This window comes from Apteryx mantelli, chromosome 7 (assembly GCF_036417845.1).
Source record: "Apteryx mantelli isolate bAptMan1 chromosome 7, bAptMan1.hap1, whole genome shotgun sequence".
In the NCBI taxonomy this organism is placed as follows: Eukaryota; Metazoa; Chordata; class Aves; order Apterygiformes; family Apterygidae; genus Apteryx; species Apteryx mantelli.
This window is the reverse complement of record NC_089984.1, coordinates 3,777,645-3,805,583: the sequence shown is the minus strand read 5'-3', so window position 1 is coordinate 3,805,583 and position 27,939 is coordinate 3,777,645. Positions and strand designations below refer to the sequence as shown.

The 27,939-nt window shown below is 42.8% G+C and overlaps 1 protein-coding gene across 2 annotated transcripts in view; it reads right to left on the bottom strand.

Moving 5' to 3' along the window:
- The window catches only part of PRKG1 (protein kinase cGMP-dependent 1), a 487,572-nt gene that overhangs the window by 287,861 nt on the left and 171,772 nt on the right, over positions 1 to 27,939 (bottom strand). For both annotated transcript variants that reach the window (XM_067299666.1, XM_067299665.1), the window contains exon 3: positions 17,279 to 17,392. In XM_067299666.1, the coding sequence (XP_067155767.1) occupies positions 17,279 to 17,392 (114 nt within the window). The remainder of the gene's footprint in view (positions 1 to 17,278; positions 17,393 to 27,939) is intronic.

The window sequence follows — 27,939 nt, the reverse complement described above, 5'->3', positions numbered from 1 at the left end:
TACTGGTGGAACCTTTTCTTTGCCTGTAATTAAGGAGAGAAGAGCATAGGATCAATGAAGGAGGAATTGAATAACAAATCCTGAATACCACCATCGTCATCTTCCTTGATTTAGCAGGGAAGGAAGAAGGATCTCTTTTAGACCACACACACAAAAAAAAGGTCCAATACAGCAGCAGATCAGTATGTTTACAGCTGCTTCCTAATGAATTGGTGTTGGTAAGTCTTCCCGGATATTACAGTATTTGTCAAGCAGCAATTAGAAATGGGACAACGCTTCCGCAAATATCATAAACCTTTTAGAGTTAATCTGAAGCAAGCAAATATTTAGACAATGACAAAATTTCCAAATCAACGTTGAAGTCTGCTATTGACTCCTCTGAAATATTCAGACTCAAAATATTTCAGTTTTGAACGTATTCTTAAAAACAGCCATGTAATGGGCTGTATACGTTTCGTTGTAATGAATATATGTGAGTACAAACACTATGGGACAAGTATAACTACCTAATTACAAGCTAACTGGATTACATATTATCACGAGTAAAATTTGCCAACGCTTCAGTGTCCACAGTTTCCAGAAGTCGTTAATGGCAGATTGAAAAACACCAGCTAATTAAAGACCTAAATTTGCTAGTAACTAAATTATATGATCCGATTATAATTGTCATACGTACCAAAAAAAGTCCTAATGAGACACAATGTCACATCAACAAAGCTACATAAGGTTTTTACTCAATAACACACTTCCATCAGCTACTGCATAAAAATAATTATTACTGGCATCAGAATATAGTCTAGAAACGTCAAGCGAGACCGGTGCCTGGTTTATCGCAGGAACAGTCCTCGTCCCAGAAAGCTTACAATCGCAGTCAATAATGCAGACAGCCGAAAGTCATAATATCCCAGTTTCACGCGCACCAGCACTGAAGGCCAGGGAGGCTTATTCAAAATTACATCAAAAGACTGGGACAACGCGGAGACCTGAACTCAGCACTCTGAAACTGCGTGCTTCACCCCAGATATATTTATTTTCTCTCCAATAAACCAAAATGCCATCCCATGTGAAACACGGTACAACTGAGCATAAGCACTGTAGATCCTCTGATGCCCTCATCTTCTCCCTGCGTAAACTGGACCAGCTCAGAACATGGCCCACACGGAAACAGGAAAGTTCAGGCTACTAAAGGTCTGGAGCAAAGAGAGCACTTTGAAGCCCATTAAGTCTTACCCAAACGTCATTGTGCAGGAAGAAAGAAGATTTTTGCACTTTTAACTTTTTTTTTCCCCATTGCTATCCAAAGCTGTCCCTATCACATTCCTTCTCTCCCATACTTCCCGTTCCCACGCACTCCCACACCACCCTTCGGTTGTGCCAGTAAAACTGTTTATGCAGCTGCATTGCTAAGTGGAGATTTAGGTTAAAAATAACCTAAAGGGTTGGTTTGTTTTGTGGAGAGAGGGTATATTTAACCTGGTTGGATTAGCTGCCAACCCGGTTCCCATGGCACTGGACACATTGGTGAGTACCTGAATAACTGGAGGTGGACAGGGGCGCAAAGAAACGGCCGTAGCTCCTTAAGCCAATGCTCCTGCCGGGAGAGCAGCACGATCAGCGGGTGCAGGAACGGACTGATCCTACAACCACTGCGAAGGCTGTTACAAAGATATGGTTGCCACACTTTTATGACAAGGGACAACAGCCAAAAGCCGGTGAGGTTCAGGTTGGACATGAAGAGAAACTTCTTCCTCAAGAGGGTGGTGCAGCTCTGGAAAGGTCACCAGAGAGGTGAAGGATCTCCATCCTCTGGGGGTTTCAAGATTTGTCTTTACCAAGCTGCGGCTGCCACAATAGTCTCTCTTCAAGCAGGAGGCTGGACAAGAGTTCGCTGAGGTCCCTTCCAACACTTGTATGACTCTGCTGCTAAAGTGAGGTGTTAGCTCCTCACAGCATAAATGCTGTGGTTTATGATAAAGAGTGTTTATGTCCAAAGCATGGCAGCCTTCAACCTCTCCCCTAATTCAGCTAAGCTTTCCTTAATTCCCCCTATAGATACATCTTTGCGCTATCTCACATCAAGGGAAATGGGAGTCTGGCCTTATGTATACTACAGGACCCCATTTTAATAACATGCACCATTTTCAGTAGGATTCAAGAATACCTAGCACACAAGACGACTCCTCGCGGCTGACAGGTATGGATAAAGCTACAGAACCCCTGCAGTTAAATATAATCAGCTTCCTGCACTTTAAAATTGGAAAGTCGGGAGATGAGACTCAACTGTCCGTCACAGAGGGCTAAGCAGAAACCATGCAACATCCCCGTGAGAATACTTGCTATTTAAGTCAGCAACGTTTTAATTGAAGAGTAACAACCTTAGAGCACGCCACAGGTTGCTTCATAAGCCTTAGTGACTGTAGCACAAATTGGTAAGGATGATTAGAAAAGGGGGAAAAGAATAAAGTTCCTTATCTGATGACATAACAGCCAAGCTAATGGTTTGCAACGGAACAGCTCCCACTAAGTGACAGCTGATGATCTCTAGGTGCATCAAGCAAAGGACTCCCTGAAACAAATATTTGGCATGCAATAAAACAGGGTGCTAAATTGCTGCTTCTTAGAACAAGGGATTAGAATAAACTTTTCAGATCAATCACTTGAATATCTTTATCCCTTTAAACGCCTTCAAGTCCTGACATATTATCCACTTTGTTCGTACTGTGCACTTTTCTGGATTCCCATGCGTCATCGAGGCTATGGATTTGGCTAGGTCAATTGATGGTTTTCAGCAGTTGGTAAGGTTTCATGATCCTATGAGCCAAACCTGTCACATGGACACCGAGGCTATAAAATGTCACTCTTGATTATCTCTTCTCTCAGAAAAAGAGGAAGATAATCGGCTTCCTCCTCTAGTGAGACTGATTTGGGATTTTCTCACTTTGCATCATGGTAGTGTCTAAGGCTCCCAGATAAAACGGTAGCCTGAGAGACCGTTTATGTGCATATGGTTTTGTGCATACATATATATAAATACATATATGAGTACAAGTGTGTGCATATATACAAAATAACGCCTGCATGCATCACAACAGAAAATAGGCAAAATTAAGCTCCTATTTAGAGGGCAGAGCAAATGCATGGAGGCTTAAAAGTGCCTGAGCGAGAACAGAGGAATAAGTCAGAAAGGGAAACCACATTCTTAGTTTGGATCATTGCTTGGAAAGGCATGCAAAAAGCAAAATGAGACGCTATTAAGATTTTTCTTCATCCCTGACCTGAGCCGCTGCTCGCAACGTTGGCGTAACATCTATAAAACTATCTGTGTTTAGATTTCTGCCAGGGCTTTGAGAGATGTGACGCGCTTTGAGTGTTGACTTATGTTGGATATCTCTGAGCAAGGACGTTATAAGACGACAGAACAAGGCAAACTTGATTCTTCCCGGAGAATATCTAACAATAAATCTATATTCCAGGTCTCTTGCAAAGACTGTGAGAAAGAATCACAGAACTATATGAAAAGGATGAAGGACAAAGACTGGAAGAAGCCAAGCAAAAATGCAGGGAAGAAATTTAAAGAAGAAAAAAATCCAAAGTGGTTCAGGAGAGCTGTCATATAGAGATTACTGCATTTAATCAGGTATTAAACATTTGTCAAAGGGAGAATGTGTTTTAGCGAGCAGGGAATGAGCCAGGAAGATGGAAGAGCTGCATCTCAGTGCTGCCTCTGCTGCCGACACTTGGTGGTGTATCTGGGCAAATACTGACATAATACGAGGCATTCTGACATCTCAATATGACGAGCTCAGCCATTGCTGCCGTGAAGACATGGTGGCCATGGAAAGTGCCAACTTCTAACACTTCCTTGAATATCTCCTGTCACCCGGTCCGCTTTCTCCACCTCACCAGCATTCCTCTCTCTAACTCATCCCCATCACATCTAAGGAGGCATCAAACCACCAACCATCCAGCATCCTATTGAGTTCACAGCATACGTCCTTTAAGAATTCACCGTCACTTGCTTTTAGATCACTGGATTTTCTCCTCTTCTGCTATATTTTGTTATCTCAAAAACTAGCGAGAACACTGAAAAAACAGATAAAAAGATAAAGTTCAAATGAGATTTGACAGACTGCCCTACAACACAGGTGAGGAAGGCTGAGAAGCTCTCGAGGTTTCTACAGATGGAAATGCTCCTCTACCAAAGGCTTGCGAACAAACATTTATACAAAGCACCATCTTATCAGAGTAACTCTCCATGCCTTTCTTGCCGGTACTCAAACTATTTCCGTAAGAGCACTCGGTTTCACAAATGTTATTTTTATGCTTACACATCAGGGGCATAATATCTAGAGAGCATCAGCTAGATGGTCTCTCTTTAAGGAAATGCAATTTTGCTCCGAGTGACTCCATGTTTGACTGCAGGAGAAGTATCGCAGCTCGATGGCCTGCCTTGGCAGAAATCACTTAACCTCAATTTTGGTAAACTCCCAACCGTTGCCTTGCTCAGCACTGATATTATATCACAAAGAAATCCGTCCCCGTCCCTTGCACATAAAAAAATCTAACTACAAAAAGATAAGATCCAAGCTGGTCACGTTATGCAATTTTAGTCAATCATCGTGCCTGTTCTCTATTGCAAATAAGCTACAAGAGTAATAAGAGAGCTGGGAAAAAAAAACAGGAGAAATAAAGACAATTCTACTTCTTCGAAGACAGCAGGGATTTTTCCTTGTGTAGGTCTCTGGATTTAAACACTAGCCAAACTGCTCAATTGACTTCAAATGACTTGAGTTCAATTCAAGTCCCATAAAAACAACGATTTAGGATGTCCAGTGTATGTCATATGAAAGTAAAAGCCACGGCAATCATCATTACGGTGGCAGCTGTGCTTTACGTTGCTGTTTAGGGAGGCTGCAACATACCCTGAAAAACTGAAGAACGACCCAAATATGTCTGGCCCTCCATGCATACTCTGTTTTCCTCCCGTTGATTAAAATAATAGTCTATTTTAATCTCATTTCCATCTCCTGGGTATTGGATAGAGGCTGAAGAGTCTAGAGCTTCGTTATGCGCGCTTCAACCAACCATTGCATTTAAGCTCAAAAGCGAAGGTTTTTGCAAATAACTTGGAGAAGCAAATATAGTTGTCAAAGTCCGCTGTCTGGGCGGTTTTTATTGCGGTCTGAAGACAAAAAAAAAACACTCCCGTTCTGATTGCTTTTAGAGAGAAGATGCAATTCATGAAGAGGTAACGAGTTTTTTTCAGATCTGCCGTTCTGAGAACCTGTTTGCTTGCTTTTATTTAAAAGGTCTACCTGCTTTTTTGTTGATTTAATTTGTATCCAAGTGCTTTTATACACTGGCACTTAACTAATATTATATCCGTCTTTGCCCAAGGCCTTTAGAGTGGATAAGTGCAAGTAAATTACAGACTTCTTTGCAGCATTACAATCTTCAGTAAATCTTGGTCACTAAAGACTACATCTGGGGTATCCCAACACACGGGAAACTTGCAATTTTTTTCCCCCGATTTTGCTAAGTTGCCACTAGCAAATGGATTTATGATTATTATATAATAAAGAAGATTTTGGTTGTTTTGTCACTGCAGGGAAGACAATGAATTTGGTGAGAAACAGTATTTTTCAGTGTAAGCCAGCTACGATAGAGAATTTTTCTTCTTTAGGAATTGAAGTATAGCATTATTCACTATTTTTGAAATGACTAAATTGACTACTTTAAATCACAGCAGTAGCACAAAGGTGTGGTAGGTGAAGGCTGGCTAACACGCAGCACTAGTTTCCCTAAACAGCTGTATTTTAACTTTAAGCGGGTCCACGAAATCAAGACATCGCACGGCTCAATAAAAGTGTGAGAACGATCAAAATAACACAGTCCTATCAAGAATAAACATGGCTCATCAAATAACGAACGTATTTTTGTTCAAACACAGCCTGAGCTGATCGCAAGGTCTCAGGAGACACAACCACTGGTTGTCACTATACTGAATGCACCGTCAGGTGCCTCCTCCATAAATAGCTTCTACCTTGCGTCCATTATAGAGAAGGGGAAAGTTCTCTTGGTTTGATGAACTGTTGCCCCGCTACTCTTATTCATCTGATAATTCAGCAAAGCTGGAAAGGAAAAAGAAAAAAAGAATAGCAGCTGCTTTTGCCTGTTCATAAGCGCTAGCTCAAGAATTTATTTTTACGTGGTTTATATTCCCTGAAGAGCAGGTTGCAAACAATTTGTATGCCGCTGGCTTGACTGCTTGCTTTGGGAACTGCTGGGGAGCTGGGCTATCAGCCCCTAAGTGGGCACGGGGATATATAGGACACACAGACCCGGCTCCCATTGGGAATTCCTAAAGGCAAACCAGCAATCACAGATGGCGGATACCAAAAAAACCCCCTCCAAAAGTACAAGCAACGTAGGCAGGGTGGTAGATAGACGTGTGTTTTTCAGTCGCTATTTTGTTTTTCCATATATTAAGATATAACCTCAAACACTCTGTAATGCAACACATGGCGTACCCATCTGCCACACCAACGCCTCGCACGCTTAAAACACCCATGCAACAAAAACGAGAGCGGAGGCCACCTTCCGAACAAGCCACCTCCTCGCGATCGGCAACTTTTAGCATCTTTGGCAGTCACAACAAGCTCCGCAAAACCGCTTCTGATTTCCCCCTAAAAGCTGCTTTCCATCCCTCCTGCGTGATTCCTGCTTGTGTCCGACATCTCCCTCTGCCGCTGCAGGCTTCCAGCCTTTCCCGAAATAAGGAAACAGGATTTAGCTGCGTTATGCTTGGGGAGCATTTAAAAGAAGGCTTGTCCTAATCCTCAGCACTTGCATTGAGATTTGTTATTCATTGCCCAGCACGGATTTCAGTTTGGAAAAGGTGCTAAATAGGAGAGCTGGGTTGCAACTTTAGACTGAGCTGGACAAGCTACTTGTGTCCGTTTTGCCCCTTGTAAAGCAAGAAAATAAGGCAAAAAACGGTGCCGATCTTTCAACGGATGCGCTCTGGGCATCCTTTATGTGCTCTTTAAAGGGTAGCGCTAGTGAGAGAATATGAAGTGCAAAGGGAAGGAGGAAGAAAATCAAACTGATAAATAGGTTTCCAGGGAAGCATGAAAGCCAGTTTCAAGCTAATTGTTTACGAAGTCACGGTGCTTTACTGAAAACACGTAGGGAAAAACCAGGCTTTTCATTTCCAGCAGATAAGCCTCTCATTACCTGCATGGAAAGACCTAAAATAAAGGAGATATCGCTCTTTTTTATACTTGTCCTAGGAGCCAGGGTGCATTGGCATATTCCCCCTATAATTTTCACTCAGAATAAATAAAAAAAATAATAAGGACAGTTCATATTTTCTATTTACCACTTTTCTTTTGCAAACTATGCTAAAAGATAGCCCACCCTGAAGCAGCCTGGTACTGAAGCATTTCCCTTGCTTTTAGAAGACACGGCCAAAATTTTGGGAAATGTTAACTCTTCTGTAGTTACTTTAATTAGAGAATCAGAAATCTTAAAGAAACTAAAGGATTTACCATAAAACATTGGGGCAGAAAGACTAAATGAGGCGGAAAGTGTTCCTAATTTAAAAAATACCTACATGCTGCAGACACCACTGCTGATTGCGAGTCTCTTGTTGGCTGGGAAAAAGAAAAGCGTTCGGTCATCTCATGCATCAGCTCTGCTCTCGCCTCATCATTTCACGCATCAATAATGTTTTCAGAGACGCAAATAAAAGGGGATGAAAATGAAGCTCTTGTGAAGTCGTCGTTTTACAGCTGGGGTTGCGCGGAGAAAGTCATAATCCACTCGTGAGCGTGTTTGGCTGTGCTGGTTTTTCGGATTATCCGACTACGCAATTAAAAACGGAAAGAAAAATACCATCAAAAACATTCTCGGGGGGGGGGGGGTATTTCAAAAAAAACAACTCAAGCGCTTAATTTCCCCTGAATGATTATCGTACTTCTTCCGCACCAGGCAATAAATATGATTTTATTACGAGCACTGGCACAAAGGTCTGTATCGTTTGGAAACCCGGCCTGGCGCTGAAAGCTTTCTCCTATAACAAAATGATTTCATACTACGGAGTCTGAAATAATTTTACGTGTCTGAACGAGGTGGGAGTTATTCCCTGTAAAGGGAACGTGGCAGACAGTGGGATATAATGCCAGACTGCAAGGACTATATTCGGTTACCTGAACGTGGGCGTCTAAAGCCTTTTGAGGCTCTGCAGTCTCTCTGAGACATCATCCAGGGGCTCAGCAGATACAGCTCAGGACCTACAGGAGACTCGGTCCTTTCTGGAGGGTGGCCAGGCGGTAGACACCTACATTTGGCCTGACTCACTCCAAATTTACCATATAGGAAGGCTTTCGTAAAACCGCACGTGATTTCCAAACCTCCCAAGCTGCTACTGCGAGAATATTTGACCGATGCTCTTCAAGAGTTTTAATGGGCTGCATCGTTTTGCAAACCTTCGTTTCTCCAGGCGCCCAAAGCCATCACGAAATAAAACCAGGACTGCAGTTGTCACCTTTGGAAAAATTTAGCTGCCACCAATGTTTTGGAGCCCCATTCCTAGTAGATGGTATCTCCTAACTCAAATGAGCTGCGAGTTTTTGAGGCGCTGTTCTCCAATGCCTTTTGGAAAGCCTAAAAATCCATGCTCAAGGGAGGGCTACGGACAGTGAGCAACCCCAGACCAAAACCTTGGAGCTATTCTACAATTAACTAGGAAACCATCTACATCAATAAGAGGGGAAAAACTAGAAGATGCATTTAGGCTGAAGTTTAGGATGCTGCTGCATCCGTTGACTGCCGTCAACACATTGCTAAGTGCCCCATGATTAACCACCAGCGGGGGCCGAGCTAAAATACAGTGAGAGCTTGAAACACCCACCAGGAACTGGCTTGGACTATGCAAATGAAACACTGATGGCCAAAACGCTTTGGGTAACGTATGTAAGAAAAAGGAAGCAAACCACAATGTTAACAAAAGACTTGTCACCGTGGACTAAACATCACTTAAAGCCCTAAGAGTTATTAAACACATATCTAAGATCAGTCCCTTAAGTACCTTGCTTAGCCCTCAAGTTCTTGACCAAACTTGGATTTTGTAGAAGGTTTAGATGTTTCGCCAGTATAACAGCTACAACTTTGGCATCTCTCTTCCACTCCTGCCCACAAGACAGACTGCAACGGCTTCGCTGAGCAAAACGGCTCAACCGGCACCAAAACTTATCGCTACTTTCTCGCTGGTCTAAGGAGCGCTGCGGAAAAAGTCCGCTCACAGCAACGTTTTGCCTCTGAAGCACCTGCAAGCGATGGAATACAAGCAATAGCAGTATTAAACCGACTAAAAGGACCAAGGGGAAAACTCCGGGCAGGCAGGTAAGCACCAGGAGAAAGCTAATTCCAACCAAGTCTGATAGAAATAAAGGGAAGGTAGACAATTAAGTTAAAACAAATTTAAAAAGGATGAACAATTCCAGTCAAAAGAGCCGTGGAAAAGACTCTAAAGGGAAAAAAAAATTAAAATGTAAAATTTTAAATCCTGAAACAAGCTGGAAAATGCCAAAACAGCCAATGGCAGGCAAACTGAACAAAGCATAAAGTTAAAGACAGGTAATAACAACAAAAAATTAAATATATATATTTTTTTAAATTAAAAGCACTAATTAAAACACATAAAGAGCCCGTTTTCTCAACCACAAAGACAACAACCGCGCACCCCAGCTGGGAAAACATTTCAAGGAGAAGAAAGGCAGAACAAGGGATTTCTTGTTTTTAATAATCATAGATAAAATCGAACCAAGAAAAATCCAGATGGAAAATTCCTGAAGGCAGCGCCAGTGCTTTATAACACTGGTGAGCCACACGGCAGCAGCCCCAGGCCCTCACGTGCTGCTATTTTAGCCCCGACCGCACTTGTTCCTACACCAGTCACCAAAATACACTATATCCTTGAAATTAATAAACACAGTTTTTCAATAAAATGGGAAAGCATTCCTTTAGAGAACCTAATGCAACGTTGCCAAAGCTTGCATTTTCTCATAAATGTCTTCTTTCTTTCTTTTTTTTTTTTTAATTTCAGTCTCGTGTTTCTATTTCCCCGAAGCAAGTGCATTTGGAAAGGACTGTTAGCTTTCTCTTCTAAAGATTTTTGTGCAAACAGCCTTTTCTCGGCCTCATCGCCCAGGGAATGAGCTTCCTCCATCCAGCTTCTTCCTCTACAAAGAGACCCTCGGCATCAGTCTCGCTCGCAAGCATGAAACATGGCTCTTTCCCCTTTTTTCCCCCCATATATTTTTGATTATACCTGACTAGGGGTATTTTACCCAACTTTGTTGCACTGCTCGAAACCAGCTGCAGTTTGCACGATTGACGATAATCATGAAAATAAAGGTCAAAGCGAGCAAAAACCCCAAAGCATTTGCGCACAGGGTCAGCGGCTAAACTATGTTTTAGCATCGCTGCAACACCCAGCTCCAGCTGATGCAGTGACTTGAGAACCAGGCAATGGGATTGCATCAAGATAAAAAAATATATATATACACACCACTGCATTGGAAGGAAACATGTTCCAAGCACAGACTCAGCACTTAACCACAATCAGATCCAAATGGATTTCCTTTGGCTCAGTCGCTTTATTTCTATTTCCCAAATTAAAAAGGTAGTGCAAAGGGATGATGCTTTCTTGGCCTTCTGCAGCCAACAGCCCGCTACGGCACCCGAAACAACTGTTGCGGAAGGTGTAAGTCAAATATACGGCCTGCTTTCTGGACCTGGACCTCTTTATTTTTATTGAGACAGGCCGTATATCTATATATCGGAGCGCGAAATCATGCTGTTTCACTTTACACCAGGGCTGTGCCAAGCAGAGCCTTTACTGCATGCCACCAGCCAGGATGAGACATCGCGCCCAACTCCGGACCCAAACTTCCTGCGGTTGGTCATTCCTGCGGACATTACGCCGCCATACGGCTTGCTGCTTACAAAAAAAAAAAAAATCATCAAAAGGTATCAGCACACCGCAAGATAAATCATGCCGTATTGCCTCTTTTTTTTTTTTTTTTCCCGCCCTGTTTCCGTAACCGGTTCTTCTATTTTTGCCATCAAGTTCAATAAGCCTGTAGGCGTTTTGGGTAGACAGCGGGCCCAGGTGTTGCATGAATTTTTCATTTCGCTCTTCCCATCTCCAACTATTCTCCCTTTGATTAGACTCCCTCTCGGGCGCTGTTTTAAAAAAAAAAAAAAAAAAAAAAAAAAAAAAAAGAGTTCGGCTATGTCTTGTCCCTTGTCCTCAGCAGCACTTTCGCTCTTGCTCTCTTTCCCGTGGAGGAATAATCAAATTCCACCTTGTTGCATCGCCTGGAAAAAGCGTAACGGTCCGCTTAATCCCTGCATCTTCACGCAGGCAATGCTCACCGGTGGCTGCCCATACAGAACTGCTTTATCATAAAATCACCCTAATTAATAACATTAATTGGCGTTTCAGCCCTTGAACCAAGAGTATTTTTATCTTAGCCGTGTAGCATTCAGCAAGTGGTCTCCAGGACATACTGGTGGTGGAAGAAGCAGCTTGATTACTGTTTTGAGCCCTGGTTGCGTCGTTAAGGCATAGCCGCGAGCAGAGATGAGCACCACGGATGGATCCGATTCCTGGGGAATCCGATTGCTACTGTGCTCATGGGCCATATACTGACCCTTGACAGACCCCAGCATGCAAAAGTCACGTCCCACCACACCACCACCTCCTCCTACAGCCAGCCCATGTGGCACAATATGGCAAGAAACTCTAATTAAAATTGCATTAAACATGCAATGCTGATCTAATCGAAGTATCAGTGTCCAGAGAGCTGCGGTTCCACAGGTGAGGATCGCTCAAAGAGAAATGCAGGCAGCGGGAGGGAGAGTTTAAATTGCTTTCTCCAAGGATATTCCCATGTATCCCTCACCAACGTACGGACCCAGGCGCTTCAGGCTGAGCTGCAACCTCGTCTCTGTTTTATGAATTTAACATTCATAAATAAGCCATATCAGAAAGATTTTAATCAAATGGCCGAATGTCCACAATTAACTTTGGCCTTCTGGCCGGCGTTCGACTGGTTTAAGATCTGAACAAACTTTACACCCGTAATTGTTAGAACAGAATACACAGAGGCAGCATCGCTCCCTAAGGGTTCGAAATGAGCCTCTGCAATTTTAATTGGCAGCCGGCGCTCTCTTGCCTTATTTCTCCTTGCCAATTATCAATGTCACGAAGCTGCTTGCAAAGCTATGGTATTTTCTGCAGCGGCAGCTAGCAGGCTAGGGAGGTATTTCCATAGGACAGCAGAAGAAGACAGAAGAAGACAGAAGAAGACAGAAGAAGACAGAAGAAGACAGAAGAAGACAGAAGAAGACAGAAGAAGACAGAAGAAGACAGAAGAAGACAGAAGAAGACAGAAGAAGACAGAAGAAGACAGAAGAAGACAGAAGAAGACAGAAGAAGACAGAAGAAGACAGAAGAAGACAGAAGAAGACAGAAGAAGACAGAAGAAGACAGAAGAAGACAGAAGAAGACAGAAGAAGACAGAAGAAGACAGAAGAAGACAGAAGAAGACAGAAGAAGACAGAAGAAGACAGAAGAAGACAGAAGAAGACAGAAGAAGACAGAAGAAGACAGAAGAAGACAGAAGAAGACAGAAGAAGACAGAAGAAGACAGAAGAAGACAGAAGAAGACAGAAGAAGACAGAAGAAGACAGAAGAAGACAGAAGAAGACAGAAGAAGACAGAAGAAGACAGAAGAAGACAGAAGAGGTAAATTCAAACTCATCCAAGCTTGGCAACGCCACCGCCCAACTACTTCCTTAAACATGCTGCAGGGTAGTGACTTTTGCACAATTAGCTGTGCCGACGGGCATAGCAGCTTAGCGACTCTCGTGCTAGCGTTTGAGGAGACACTCTTAGTTTTAACAAGAAAAGAAAGACCTGTATAAGTTGCAATTTAACAGCTTCAGTTTGTGCTTTCTTTTTTCCACTCGTGTTATTTCCCTGGAAACATGGCCTGGCGTCTTGTGCATAACTCCACTGAGGCTGGCGGCATTTTATCGAGGCTTTTTTTGCCAGGTTTTATATTCAAATTCTGCCGCCGAGGGAATTAAATTTTGGAATCCATTCCTTTCGCAAAATTACAGCGTTCCCCTAAACTGCTTGCAATAATAATACTCAATGATATTCATCAGGTTATTCTTTACAAGCACTGAGAACCACTGCACATTAGTAATGACGTGCAGGATGAATTTTCATTTACTAAACGCATCTTCTGGGCTATCAAATGCTGAATTAAAAAGCTGTATATACACAGCTTGAATTCTCCACGGAGGGTCTCTTTTTCTTTTTTTTTTCTTTTTCTTCTTTTTTTTCTGACTTACCAGATAGTCCCCTATACCACTAACGCTACATTAACACCAATACAAAATCACTGCCAAGTTTTTATGCATCTTTTTGCTTCCTTCAGGTTCTTGCAATAACACACTTGAAAATCCTGTTTCCTGGGCAAGCAGCAGGACAAAATGCTTTCCTTACTTAGGTCTCTCAGCGTACGGGAAAGATTCACGCTAGCTTTTAGCCTAGTACCGACCTGCATGTGTGGCAGGGAGAAAATAGCCAGCCTGAACAGAAGTATACATATATTAAAAAAAACCCTAAATCCAGTATATTTTTAGTTCTCGGATCACACTCTGAGCCAACAATGTGATTTCTGAGTGATCTGAAACCCGAGTTTACAGCTTTTACTATTTTAAGGCACTAAACTTGTTTCCTCAAAGAGAAGACAACAGCAATTTGGGATATGCGGGTAAGCAGACATATCTGGAGAATACTGCTCTCCCAGAGGATTAAAGGCAGCATTTTAGCTGTGCAATAATTCATCTTTAATAAGAAATAAGTGAAGTCACTTTCTACCTTATTCTAAGACACTGAATAAAATTATTTGTTGGAATCGGGGTATAAAAAGTCTGCGATTCTCCTCCAAGCTGTGAGCAGCCTCAGATTTTCCCATATGGCCATCTGCGAGCCCTGGATCAACTACAGATACAGGGAAAAATCCAGCTGCTGATTTGCACTTAGCAGTATGTGTAATGGAAGCGGATGTGTGAGCAACAGCAGAAAGCCGTGGCAAGGACTTACTTGGAGCGAGAGAGTGAAAAAGCTTCATCTGGGGGAAAATGGAAAAAAAAAAAAAAGCTTTCTTGCAGTAACATTTAGAAATGGAAAGCAAAAGCTTCAAAATTTGCAACCAATAATTAGGCGTCAAAAACGTTTTAGTAGCTGTCTTAAATATGAAGCCACCCTTCATGAGATGTGGCCCTACCTTCCTCACCAAGATCAAGGGGAACCCTTAGGTATCTGGCGGTGGTTTCTTCTCGGACCCTTGGACCCCTCCTGCTTTTACATAAGACCGTAATAATAGAGGCTGCAAAAATATTGTAATAATTCTCTCAGAAGAGGCTTCCAGAAGACCTGTGTTGTCTCTCATTAAAAGAGGTCAAAATGAACCAAGAAGGAGTCAGACAAGAATAATTAAAATTCAAACTCTCTTAAATTACTTTTAAAAGACAAAGTACTTTCTAAAATGATTTATCTTCCTAAATTTAGTCTGCTACAGAGAGAGCAACAGCTGAAGAGCCAGCGTAGACGAATGCTGTAACACTAAAAACTTCATTATTTACAAAGCCAAAGCAAGAGTACACACGCAGCAAAGCAATGTCAATGCGGCTGACACATCGGCATGGCCCAAAGGTGCCGTCGAGCTTCACAGTATCGTAACGCATCCTTCCATCAGTCTTTGGTGACACCTCATTTTTTAAAAAGAAATACTTAAAGTCCTGGTAATGAAGTACTGGCGGGCAAATTCCGACACTCTAAAGGTGGTGGAAATCCATCTCCTGAAAATTGGGAAGTCCTGCCTTAAAGTGTTTCTGTAAATGACAGTCGGGTGATGCCCCTTGATGCATCCTTCGCCTCCAGCATTAAGGTCGACTGGGTGTCTATTTTCATTACAATTATCAGTTGTTTACCTCTCCCAAAATAAACCTTGTAATGAACTCTCATTTCTCTTCCTAGGACTCCAGCATCTCCCCTCTTCCCCTTCTCCTTTCCTGCTTCCTTTAACTGTATCATAATATGAACTTGAGGCTCATGTGAATTCATCATCACCACCAATCCTCCAAAATTTTACTCAGAAACACAGGCTATACCTCTACAGGGATATGGGCAGGATGGAGTAAATCAATACCTACTTCCCATTCGCAGCCTTGAGTCCCCAACAGACTAACTGGAGGGGACATCAAGTGTCTCGTAAAAGAGCAGTCCAATACACCGTGGCGGAAGCAGTCCTGAGGTCTCCGGTGCTGTGGCCCTGCACACAGGCTCTCCTCGGTGGGGCTACGCATGACCTGTGCAACGTGCACATTTGCCACACCTAACTAAAACTGCAGTGTCTGGGATTACGGATTACTCCGAAATATAAGCTGAGCTGTCGATGAACTGCCTATGGGTTAGCCAGGGGCTAACCTGCATTAAACAGCGCTTTTAAAGAGACAAAGTTTACACCGGTGAAAACAGAGTCCCTCAGTCAAGTTCTTTAGGATTATGGAGAACTGCATGTTCTTTGCAAGAACATCTCATTATCTCTTCCTGTCTTGACATTTCTGCCTATTTCTCCTCTTACTTCTATTTTTTTAATTGGATATTTTTAAAAGACTTTCTTCCAAACAGGGACTTGTGCCTCATTTTGAGAGTACTTTTGTGTCTCTGTATTATTCTCATCATCTATCCCATCCGCTTCCTTCCAACTCCTCCACTACAGTGTCTTCAAACCACAGAAGTATTTATCATCTCCCATAAAACCTCTCTGCTTAAGATGTCACTGGGAGCTCTTGACCTCAAGGTCAAGAACTGTGATACCATGCCTCCCGATTCTCAACTTTTTAGAAGCTGAATTTAAATGAAAATATATTTCTGTTGTATGCAGTAATGTGACTTCCCTCCACATACTGTGTAACCCGTGCTTTTGCTCACAACATTCATAGAAGACAGTAGTTACAGAAGTGCCAAAGACTTTTAGCCATCCATTTTTTTTCCCCCGATTCTGCCCATTTAGTCAGTTTAGGGGGGGGAAACAGACTGACTGGTCCTGAAAAAATACATAAGAGTTCTTCTTAGAGGGTCAACTCACAAGGACCAGATATTCTTCAGCAACATACTCGTCTGGATCATATACCCGTCACGGCGCAGGGAAAACTTCTACCCACCCAGACCATTTCTGATCCAGCCCTACGGATGGCCAGAGAGCATGCAGCAGATTAGGAGTGCAACACGGAAACTGAAGGCAAATTCAGCCACGCTTCAACCTTCCATGGAAAACTATACCAGTTTCCAAAATCTGTGGCCAGGCTGTATAGCTCCCTTACATTGCCCTCCCAGCCTGGATCCACAGGTGGCAAATTCTTGACAATTTGTAATGCTTATGGACATCCAACACGCTTGAGATGTTCGAAACTGCTACTAGTCCCCGTTTCACTTAAGGAGAACTGAGACATCAGAAGTCCAATAGAGATGTTTGCAGAACCTAACTTAACCAGGGAAACCCATCACCAAAGACAGACCCATTCCCCTCTAGAGAAAGGTATTTTAGGGCAGATGCCTCAGGTATTTTAGGGCAAAGCCTCAGTCTCTCTCCTTTTTTACTGATGACAGGGTTAATGAGCTTCTCCAGGCTAACGTTGGTAGACATTCTCTCTTTTCCTGGAAGAAGCTGCTTGGGACCCAGAAAAAGTCTATGGCAGGGCAAGGAATCAAACCGAAGTCTTCCAAGTTGAAAAAACAAGAGCCCAAAGGGATGAGCTCTCTTCACTCTTATTTCATTGTGCGTGAAAAATGTTCCTCCAACCATTTCTGGGAGATTAAGCTCTTCCAGGGGAAAGCAGTATTGAGGGCTACTGACAGCAGAAAATTAACTGAAACAAAACATCTTCAAGCCGGGAGATTGAAGAGCAGCTCTGCCAAGATCCAAAAAATGAAATACATTTCTAAGTAGCAACCCTCAGTTCAACACCACCATAGCCTGGCTTTGGAAAAACAGCAGCAGATGAATAAAGCTGAAGTATTTTAATATAGTTTCATATATGCACATTGATGCAGCACGCTACCTAGAAATAAGGACCCTAATATTAAAATCCTAAGGAATTCAGTCTGTAAGTTCAAAAATAAACTTACTTTTGACAGTTGCTGTCCGGGTGCAGTTGTAGAGGATGGCCAACTCCCCAAATACTTTGCCAGGTCCCATGGTGCACAGCTTCACACCTTCTTTTGTCACTTCAACCTTCCCATCTGCGAGAAAAAAAAAAAGAAAAACACCATTTTAAATAGGAAATTTTGCTCAGACCCGTTCTATAATTTAGTGCCTCTATTAAACTATGACTAAAAATACCAGAGTCCCACAACTTGAAGACAAATTAAAGAAACACATCATGAAAAGGAGGACCATATACACTCAGAAAAAGCTTAAAAACAACTATTGCCTATATATGCTTTCAGTTCTTGAATTTTCTTAGCTGCGTATCAGTATAGAGTCCAAAAGCGGTGCACTAAGCTCAGTGTGAACTTTGTTTCACATATTACACTTCCAGGAGAAGTTTTCTCCAATTTTTGTACTAAAACCAAGAAGATTTAGGTCTTTAACACCACGCAGGAAAACCACGGGGTAATTTTGCTCATTTTCGCGGAGGAACTAATTCCCGAGAACACTCATCCATGAATAACGCAGCCACTATCAAAAGGAAAATTACTTAAGTCGCATCTTGCTGTACCTTTTCTTTTTGAACATCTCACCTTACCGGAGCAAGCCTGTTTTATCTGCTTACCAATACAGTGCAGAGAAGAGCCATATAAAGGGTATTTAAAAGCAAAGGTTGAACGGAAAGAAAGCAGCTCCGGGCCAATTTATGCTTTTCAAAGGACATCAGAGGAAAGAGGGCCAGGAGAGGGAAACGAAATGCAAACAGCTCCATCGCCTACTTTGCGCACAGGCAAGTGGCAACACGAAAAAGGAGCGCAGTAGAGGCGCCAGGGGAACGCAAGGTTATTATGCCTGTAGCCACCGTTTAGGATGTCACAAAACAGGACGAGAAAGGAAATTCTAAATATTCTCAGCCACTAAAAAGCTGCTCCTGTCCCCAAACTGGGGAGCAGGTAATTAAGGGGTCCTGCTAATGCTCAGTGCTATGTCATCCCCTAAAACTTAGGGATTACTGGCTTGTCCTCTATGGACAGTGCTCTGCAAGAGTGAGCACAACGTCTGACTGGTTCTTCTCAGCCTTAAGACCACCTAAACAATTAGAAAAAGCAAACTTGGAGAGCACTAAAAAAGCTTAATACACAATACCTCCACCAGGCACCTAAATAAGAGACGTCAAACGGGACAGAAACACTCAAATATTTTCATAAAGAACGAGGGCAATGTGGAGTTGAGGGGAACAGAAGAACGTATTGCATTAAGGTAGACTAAACTTCTACACATTAATCATCCACTCCAGAGGTTTTGCAAAGATTGTATCAAAACCAGAGGAATGCAGAGGCAGCATATTAAATCAGGGATGAATAAAAACCATTACAAGTAGCTAGTGCTTCCAAACGTCCTCCGACTTGCAGGAAAGCATCGATAAATCCTGTACACCGCGGCACCCTGACGCCAAAAATTGCATTCAAGCAGAGCCACCGGGAGGTTTTGCTTTTTGCACGCCGCCGAGAGACTCCCGAACCCAGTTATTCACTAAGGGGAAGGCAAGAAGTGCGGAAAAGTGGCCCGGTGCCAGGCTGCGCAGCCGGCGTTACGTCGGAAGAGAGAAATTGAAACCCCCTAATGCAGCCAAGACAGAAAAAGCTTGCACAGATGCTTTGTATATACAGCATTTTATTTATAGAAAAGCAGTGAATAGGCAAAAGCAGATTTTTCTCGTGCAAACTCCTCGCCGCGCCACGGGAGAGATGCCAGGGAGGGTAGCCACAGTGGAATAAATCCATGGAATAAATCCATGTGGAATACATCCAAATGGAATAAATCCCTTTCTTAACATTATTAGGGTGCAGCAAAATCATATGCCCATAGGTGTGCAAAATGACATTTTCCTTTGGCTTCCAAAGGTTTCCATCAGATTTAGTATTAATATTAGTTACCGATAATGCACTGTTAGCACCTAGTACTAAATACCCACGAAGAAAACATTCACCAATATTCCTATGGCAAAGTGATCGCCGAAATCCTGGAATATGGAATACAATACTTAGGGCCCAAAGAGAAAAAAAATAAAATAAAAATTTAATTCTCAGGCTATTGATCATTATCAATATCACTAGCTTCAAAAGGATTCTACTCCTAGTAACTTTTAAAATGAAGTCAGCAGATAATCTATTATTTTTGCTGGGTTAAATTCATTTATTGTGGTATCAATCTAATATAAAGCACAAAACCCCCAGATATTTATCTCAAGAACCAGCAAAAGTAACCACTAATGCTGCTTCACACGCTTTACAGACTCCTGGAGAATTTTGGAGATTTTTTTGTTTCTAATCGCTTGCAGAGTTTCCCGCGGAGCTCAAGGGGGGATATTTCTGCAGCAAGCAGACAGATTGGCAAGGTGAATGCGTTTTCCTCACATCCAGCTCACGGGATCACAACTGGTTTCCACCCAAAACCTGTGCAAAAACGCACAGATGGCATTATTTGAAAGCCTGGGCGGTTCTGTCACACCGCTCCAGACGTCATCCCGTTGCTTCCCACAGCAACTCATGCTCACCATTCATCTTCATAAGAAAGCTGCATGCCTTCCCGTGTCCCATTAGTTTTCCTGGGAAGATTTAAGAATAAGGAGCCAGATTCTGATTTTATTCATAGCTGAGGGTCTCTTTCAGCATTAAAAAAAAAAAATTGCATGGCGCACTCACATTCACAATTAGAAAGTCAAGGCTTCGTTATCCATGGGTGCTATCCAAGGGTTGAGGCAAGCTGGGGATGGAAATCACCGAGAAAGGGCTGCCTTAGGCTTCGAAAGAGCTCCCAAGAGCAATATATAGAAATAATAGCTCAGCTCCTATTGCTATTACTGTTATTACTATTGCTATTACTGTTGCAACTGCAACAGTGGTGAAGGTAGGCCCTCTCCTCGAGCTGGCTGGTGGATCTCCATACCCCTCTTCATGGTACATACACACTCATAACCTCCATATAGTTTTTTATGTTTATAAAATTGAGCTATTACTGCCATATCTTGATGGCAAGTGCTGCCCGGTTATTGCAAAGATCTGTGGAAGCAAGATCTACTGCCTGAAAAGAGCAGGCATGATGTTGCCCAACTGATTTTGAGGGACCCCTGCTACCATCTTCACAGTCCTGTTACTGCATCAGCCATTTCCACCAATATGCAAGCAGCAGATTGGTGCTGAAGATAAAATGCTAATTAAAAAAGAGCAATGGAAAAGATTTCCCATTTTGGATACAGCCAAAACCACGTCCGATCACACTCAAGAAAGCAAAAACAAAATCAAGGCAAACTAACCAGTTTTGCTTACAGAAAAGAGGATGTGCTTCAAAAAAGTCAGAAGTTATTTTGGTTTGTATGTATTTGTAAAATCCACGTTGACTTTCAAGCAGAAGCTGTAGAGCTTGGGGGAAAATCATAAGCTTTAGAGAACCCTTGGGTAGGCAAGAATTGCTCAAATTCAATATACTTCCAGTTTCATGGCAAAACTGAAAAGCCATTAGCATTAAGTGAAAGATAAGGATGGAAAATTCCCATGAAATCAAGTGATGTGGAGTTGGGACATTAGTCCGCAAACAGAAAATTAGCATTTGTTTTGATGAATTCAGAATTTAAATACCTATTTTCTACACGGAAAGTGCTCAAAGGCCACGATTTGACGTGTTCACTAATAGCGATTCTTAGTTGAGCAGTTACTTTTTATAATCAATGATTTAAATGCTCCTTTAACATTTACATTCAAACTACTCTTAGGCCTAATAAAAACGTTTAAAGAAAATCCTGCAGGGACGATATACAAAACTGTGGAGAACATTTTCCACAGGGAAAAAACCCCCACAAAACTGATTCTTCCAGAAGTATAATACAACGCAATGCACATATCTCATTTCCCAATACACAGCCAAAATCTGTTTTTTTGAAAGGTAACAAATATGAATTTCATACGCAGCAATTTAAAAGCTTCTTCTACCAGTTATGCTAATGAAATGCTGTTTTGATTTCAGCGCCCGCTCCTTATTTTGCAAATTTAAATATAATGTCGCTACACGCAGATGAAATAGCTATCATAAACGCCGCCGTGTTTTTACTGCAAACAATCAGAAAGAAGGCAATAACGTGAAGAGGACAGAAATTAGGTGTTTCAGGAAAGCCTCCATAAATCAGCAACCGGAGAACAGCGCAGTCGGAACGTGAAACGAGCCCGAGCTATTTCCTCTCGCTAGAAATTAAGCATCTCGGCATTTTGGAGGCGTTTATCCCATGAACCAAAGCTTGGCCACAGTCCAGTTATAAGAGGAAGGCTGGACTCCAAAGATGGAGGTATTTGATCTCCGATACTACAGCAAGTGAGGAGATATGGCCGGGTCGTTTCTCTTCTAGCACGGTAGGGTAATAACTGTGCTGTTTAATTACTATTTATTATACTGGAGAAAGTATTCCATTTATGCGCTGCCTAATTAAAGCCGCCGGAACATTAAACACCTAACGATAAACTCCCCAAGACCGGGAGCCATGCAAAATATATTATCTCCCATGCAAATAAGAGTATATAGCACAGTAATACTGATCAACTGATGGAGATGAAGACAAATTTGCAGCTTCCCTACTCTTCTCCATTCCTGCGTGGACAAAACACGCTCCAATATCATCGGACCGATATGTCATTGCATTCACCGCTCCGCAAGGAGCGAAACGGGCCCTGGCCGTATCACATCCGCCTTTTCACGTAGGCTTTCAGCAAAGCCAAGTTTCACGAATCGGTTCTCTAACTCAAAGCGCGTCACCGATTTAGTTTTCTCACGGTAAATGCAAAAAGGCGAATAGCACGAGGATGCAAAACAGAAGGAAACTCTACAAGCCAGGAGGCTGCTTCCTGCAAAAATAACTGCCAGAAATCAGTTCCCGTGTGCGTAACTCGAAATATTTGGTTTCTGGCTTATGCTCATACATCCCCATTCAGCCTGAGGCTCTTTGCTTCTTTTCCAGGCTGGGTTATTTAAAACATCCCCACCTTTGGCAAAACAAATTTTTATGTAGAAAGCTTTGCGCCGTCATTCCTCGTCTTCAGAGACTCAGCAGCCTCTTTTGTCCTTGTTCATTTTTTTCCATCAATCCTCTCGGATAATGAGAGCTCAAGCCTTATCCTTATTCCTTCGCATAGGCAAAAGCCGTTCACCTAGGTGTACAGTCAATCCAGGAAAAAATAAAGAAAAAAACCTCAGTATTGCAAAACAGCTTGCCTTCCTTCCCGTTCATTTTTTGGGTTGGTTCAAACCCGGACTGATGATAGCTTGCGTTACGCATGGGGTTGTGCCCAACAAGCTGCTGCATGCCCCAATTGCAGCGTTTGCAGAGTGTCAAATTTCCCAGTGATAAATATTAACAATTAAAGTAAATCCAAAAGGGTTCTTTCTGTTGTTTTTTTTGTTTTGTTTTTTTTTAGTACTTCTTAAAATAGGCTTGCATTGAGTTGCTCTTGGCTTTTCTCGGCAAAAATGAGAATACTGTCCACAGTTCCCACGGTTCACCTCGAGGCTGCAAGTCAGGAGATGACGTGATCCCTGGAAATACTGCATATGTGGAAAAGGCTCTTCAGGATGGGATGTTAAATATGGGTCACTGTAATCATGCAAAGGTAAAAATACGGGACAAATGAAGGAAAAGCAGGCTCCGCTTTGACTGCACATCCAGAAGCCTCCATGTGCTTGCCCTGTCTAATGATAAAGCTCACAGGCTATTTTTGTTTTGATGAGAACATTTGGTTCTTTGTCACATCGAGTCTGTCCCAATTAAACATTAAATAACATCTTTGGCAGCACTGCCTCCGTGTTCCTCAAATAAATCCAACCATAAACCAAATTGCACTAATACGGCGCTCTCAATTAGTAAGATAACTTTTATTTTTTCCCCCCCTTCCAATAATTAAATGGTCATTTTCTTCTGCACCCGGCAAGAGAAAACAGATTAACTTGAAGAATTTGTCAGCCAGCACGTAATTTATGTAATGGGCAAAATCCTTGTGTGTATTACCGGCTCCCACTTTCTCGGCCCATCTTAGAGGCATGGCTGGAAAGTCAAGTCAAAGAAAAACCGAAATGATTTACAACCACAAACCCGTCCCCCACTTTCTTAATTTTAAAGATCTAGGACTATCTAGGAGGACGTCTAAGAGCCGAGAGATGCACCATTCTATACAGCAGCATGTTTTACTCGCATACGCTTTTGTGTATCGTCCCGTAAATCCATTAATGTTAGTAATATGCCAGCAACATTTCTAGCTTCTTTATTTTTCCTCCCGGGTATAAACGGGAATTGCCTGGGAGGCTTAGTTCTCTTCTGTATTTTCCAATGTATATCCTGATAATGCCTACAAGATATGGAGGAGAGTCATCAGCTTTATCAATATTTAAGCTACTGGTCTGCTTTTAGCTCCAAAAAATTATGGTTAGCTCTCCCACGGGGGCTTAATTGTTTATGACACCTATGTGTAAGTTAAAAAAAAAAAACAAAAAACACTACATTGCAGAAATTAGGAACATAACAAAACAGAGGTCCTGGGTTCAATATCCGCTCCTCACCACACAATATATACATTATGGCACAGCCTTCAGCGCCCACTGTAGACTGTCCAACATGCAAGACTCAATTTTTTATTCTTATTAATTATGATGATGATTTTAAGCAATGCTTATCACTCTATAGCCCTTTGCATATTCAAAGCTCCAACATCACCGGCTTCAAGCATAGCTTTCAGATGCTCGAAACCCAGACTTTGCAAAAAAAATAATGCAGGGGCAGGTCAGGGAAAGAAGAGAAAAAAGAACAGGGTCAAGAAATGTGCATCCCCAATTACTTTACAGTGATGCCATTAATACTGCAATGCCAACAGTTATCAAGCGACAAAAAGGACCGTGCAGCAATGCTTGGCCTTTTGCAACCCGCGCCGCAAAAGCAGCTGCTCCGACCCCCAAGTGGGAATGGCAGCTTTAGATATGCTTATCCCTCACCCCAATTTGGAGAGGTTTTGAACTGTGTAAGGAGGAGGGGGAAAAAAAAACAACAACAAAAAAAGAAAGAGCATGTTTTGCCAAATTTTAAGTCATGCTCCAAAACATGGCAGCATTAAGCATCAAGTAAAGCGTTGCTAGAGTGTGCTGAATATGGAGAAAAATTTTTTTTTTTTTCCTTAGGTATCTCCCTGGAAAAAAGGCTAAACCACTTCTGATGGTGTTTTTCCAAGACGATTCTGCTTTAAAGCTGGCATCGGCACCAGAAGTTTAAAGCTCAGCCTCTTAAAGCTTTGCAAACTATAGGGAACTAAAACCAGCGCTTTTTGGTGGTCAGCACGGGTCAGCCTTAAGGATCTGCAGCGCTATTAGTCTCATCTATAACATACTTCTAAAAAGTACGTATTCACACTTATTTAGCCTTTTATAAACCAGGGGCGCAGTCAGATTTGACCCACCAGTGGTCCAGCCTCCCCCAAGACTGCACGTCGTCTAGGATGACTCTTTTGGGGCGCTGGAGAAGAGGTAACTGTTGGGCTCCCTGGCCCTATATAAATGTTATTTTGGAGGATTTGCAGCACCCAGATTTATTTGGGAGGATTAAGCAGATAGGACGGAGCAGCCGCTTCGACAGCAGCGGGGACCCGTCCAAAGAGATGTCCCAAAATGGCCAATACCTAGCAAACTGGTGCTGCTCCACCTCGCTCATTGGTTAGGACTCGCCAGCAACGTGGCGGGAGTTTCGCTGCGCCTTTTCGCAAAGGATATGTTACGATTATTTCTTATTGTTTTCTTCCACAAGAACGATAGAAATAATCATAATTAAATGGTGGTTTCCAAAGCCAAAGGACATTTGGTGAGTCTCGGGCAGCCTGAAGTGCTGTAGCACATCGGGAGTACGTTCCTGCAAGGCCGACCGTGGAGATCGCTACCGTTTTCTCACCGGCCTTGAAGCAGTAAATCAGCACTGTGCAGTGTCAGCCTGGAAGCGGCGAACAGCAGTGACGCTCCTTGGGTTTAAACCGAGACTTACTGTTGAGAAAGGGTTACTGGAGACACGAGCAGCTCTGCATGCAAGCTTCTATATCACGGAAACGTTTTTAAAACCGGAGATGGGAAATAAAGGCGGCGAACGCCGAAAGCCGTGAAAAGCGGCCTAAGGGCAGAAAGATGCTTGGAGGACTGAGCGCATCTGAAAAAAAGGATAAAGAAACTTCCTCTGGGCTTTAAAAGCAAGAATTAAACCCTAGGCGAGAGGAAGGAAGGTTAAGCAAAGCATAAAGAGCCCGAGCTGTACCCAGTGACGCAAAACAAGCCGCTAGAGAAAAGCCCGTCTTAAAAATCGGGGGTCAGTCGGCCGTAACGAGGACTCGAGGAGGCATTTACCTGCTGAGCGGCCAGCGGGGGAGAAAAATGGAAAAAATTGGAATTCAAGTCAAGGGGGAATTTCGTCTTGCGTACGATATTCCTGGAAGTTATTTGGATGGTTTAAAAAAATAAAATAAAATAAATACACCACCAAAAAAAGGAAGAAATAAGAATCAGCACAGATAAATGTTCGTCTAAGACGTATCTCCGACAGGAATAGGAGAGAAGCATTAACAGAGCGTGTGCTGCGGTCGCATAGGTGCCTCGCAAGGCCACAAGCCTCTTTGCTTTGACGTTATTCGTCAGCAAACCCTCCTCGTCCCCGAGAGCCCCGTGCAAGAGCAGAACGGATCAGACGCCTTATTGCTCACAGGATTGGCTGCAGGAGACCAAAAACGGCCCCCGTCCCATTTTTTCAAACCTCCGTACGAAATAAAGGCGGGAAGCGGGCCGAAGCTAGCTCGCCCCGCGAAAATATATGCGCCGCGCAAGCAATTTGTTCATGTATTAATTTATTTATTTAGCCTTGCACGCAGCAGACTCGTGCAGCGCGGGAAGGCGCCGCGAGCCAGCTCACGCTCGGATTTCGGCGCTTCCCCGTCGGGGTATTTGGGGATCCCTCCGGATCCAAGGATGCTCGACTATTTCTCTCCGCAATCCTTGCTTTTCCGAAGCGCGCGTTGGCTTCAGTAAATAGGCCACAGCAGCCCCTCGGGCAACCCGAAGGTGGAGTGGGAAGTGCGAACAGGGCTCCATCTGTATTTTGAAGCTCTCGGAGAAATGACACGCCGCCTTCCAAAATAGGACAAACCCGGGGTTTTCTGCTTTAGAGAAGAGGGGAGGAATGGAAAAGTGGCAGGGCTGGGATTTGGGATCCAGCGGTGGCTTGGAGGATGCAGGGGACAACTGGGCAGAGCTCGTCCCGGGGCCACCGTGGTGGCACGAAGCTCGTGACCGTCTCTGAACTTCCCCGACTCCGTTCTCCAAAAACGGAGCGGCAGACGAGCAAACTTTACACTTATCTTCAGGGTTTCCATAACAACCCTTTTGTTCCTGACGTATTTTAGGAGCCGAAAAACCCTGACTTCCTTTTTTTTTTTCCCTTTTTTAAAGCCTTCCAAGACGCTCGGGTAACTTCGTTTCTCTTAAAATACTGAAACATTTTCTTTGCAGTTCAATAAGGGATAAGATGTATTTTGTTCACCTGCCCTAACCGAGCTGTAGGATTATGCAATCCAAATTTATTTTCTAGTTACAGTGCTCCTCCCTTGCTCTTTAGAGCTGTCTTTCATTTCCTGGCTCTTCAAAATATTTTGGAAGTATTTCAAAATGTTACATAAAAAAAAAAAATAGAAACCTAAGCCTATAAAACACTGGAACTGACCAGTCAACTTTAATTAACTCTTTTAATTAAAATGAAAGCCACATTTGGTATGTGACAGTGGGACACACAATCACTGCAATCTCTTAAACAGAACAAAACCAGAGGTTGAAGTCCCCTTGAAGAGCCAAAGCATTCCTCTCTTTTCACTCGCAATAATCATATGCTAAAAAGGCAACAGTAAAGCAACAGATATAATTTTAAGAAAAGAATTAGAAACGGGCATTTCATAAAGAAGTGGAAGATCCACCAAAAATAATTAAAAAAGCTAAGTTGATGAAAATGGACGTACAGATAATATTATGCACACTATTACATATATGCAATGTATATTCTAAAAATTATTCAGCGCCGTATATATAATTCAGCTGCCTGCCAACCAACTATAGCTCTTATTGGAAATTACACTTTGCAAAGAAAACGTTATTCAAGGGAAATCCTGCAGTAGGAGCACTTCCAGCCACTGATACTGGTGGACACGTTAGGGGGCTAAAACACACCTTCGACAAGTGAGAAGGTCCACTGGGCTCCAAGGTACCTTGACATCAGCCAGGGATCATATATGCTGTGGTCAATTCTGGCCAGGGAGTTAGGAAAATAAAAAATGTCCCCAAGTTGCAAGTTTTGGGGGCCTAACTGATGGAGGTAGCTGAAGGATGCAAAGCGTCCAAACGTCTAGGCTCCATATAAAGACACAGAACAGAGGACTCAGGTCCGTTTCCAACAGAGAAGATGCACTTCCTCTGCGGTTAGAGAAGACTGAGTGTGAATCGGTCCAAAAATAGAAGACTTGAACCAGTAGTTTCACAGCAGAGATCCTGCAAAAGCTAGGAGGAGACCAGCGCTTCGAAATCGTCACCTCTT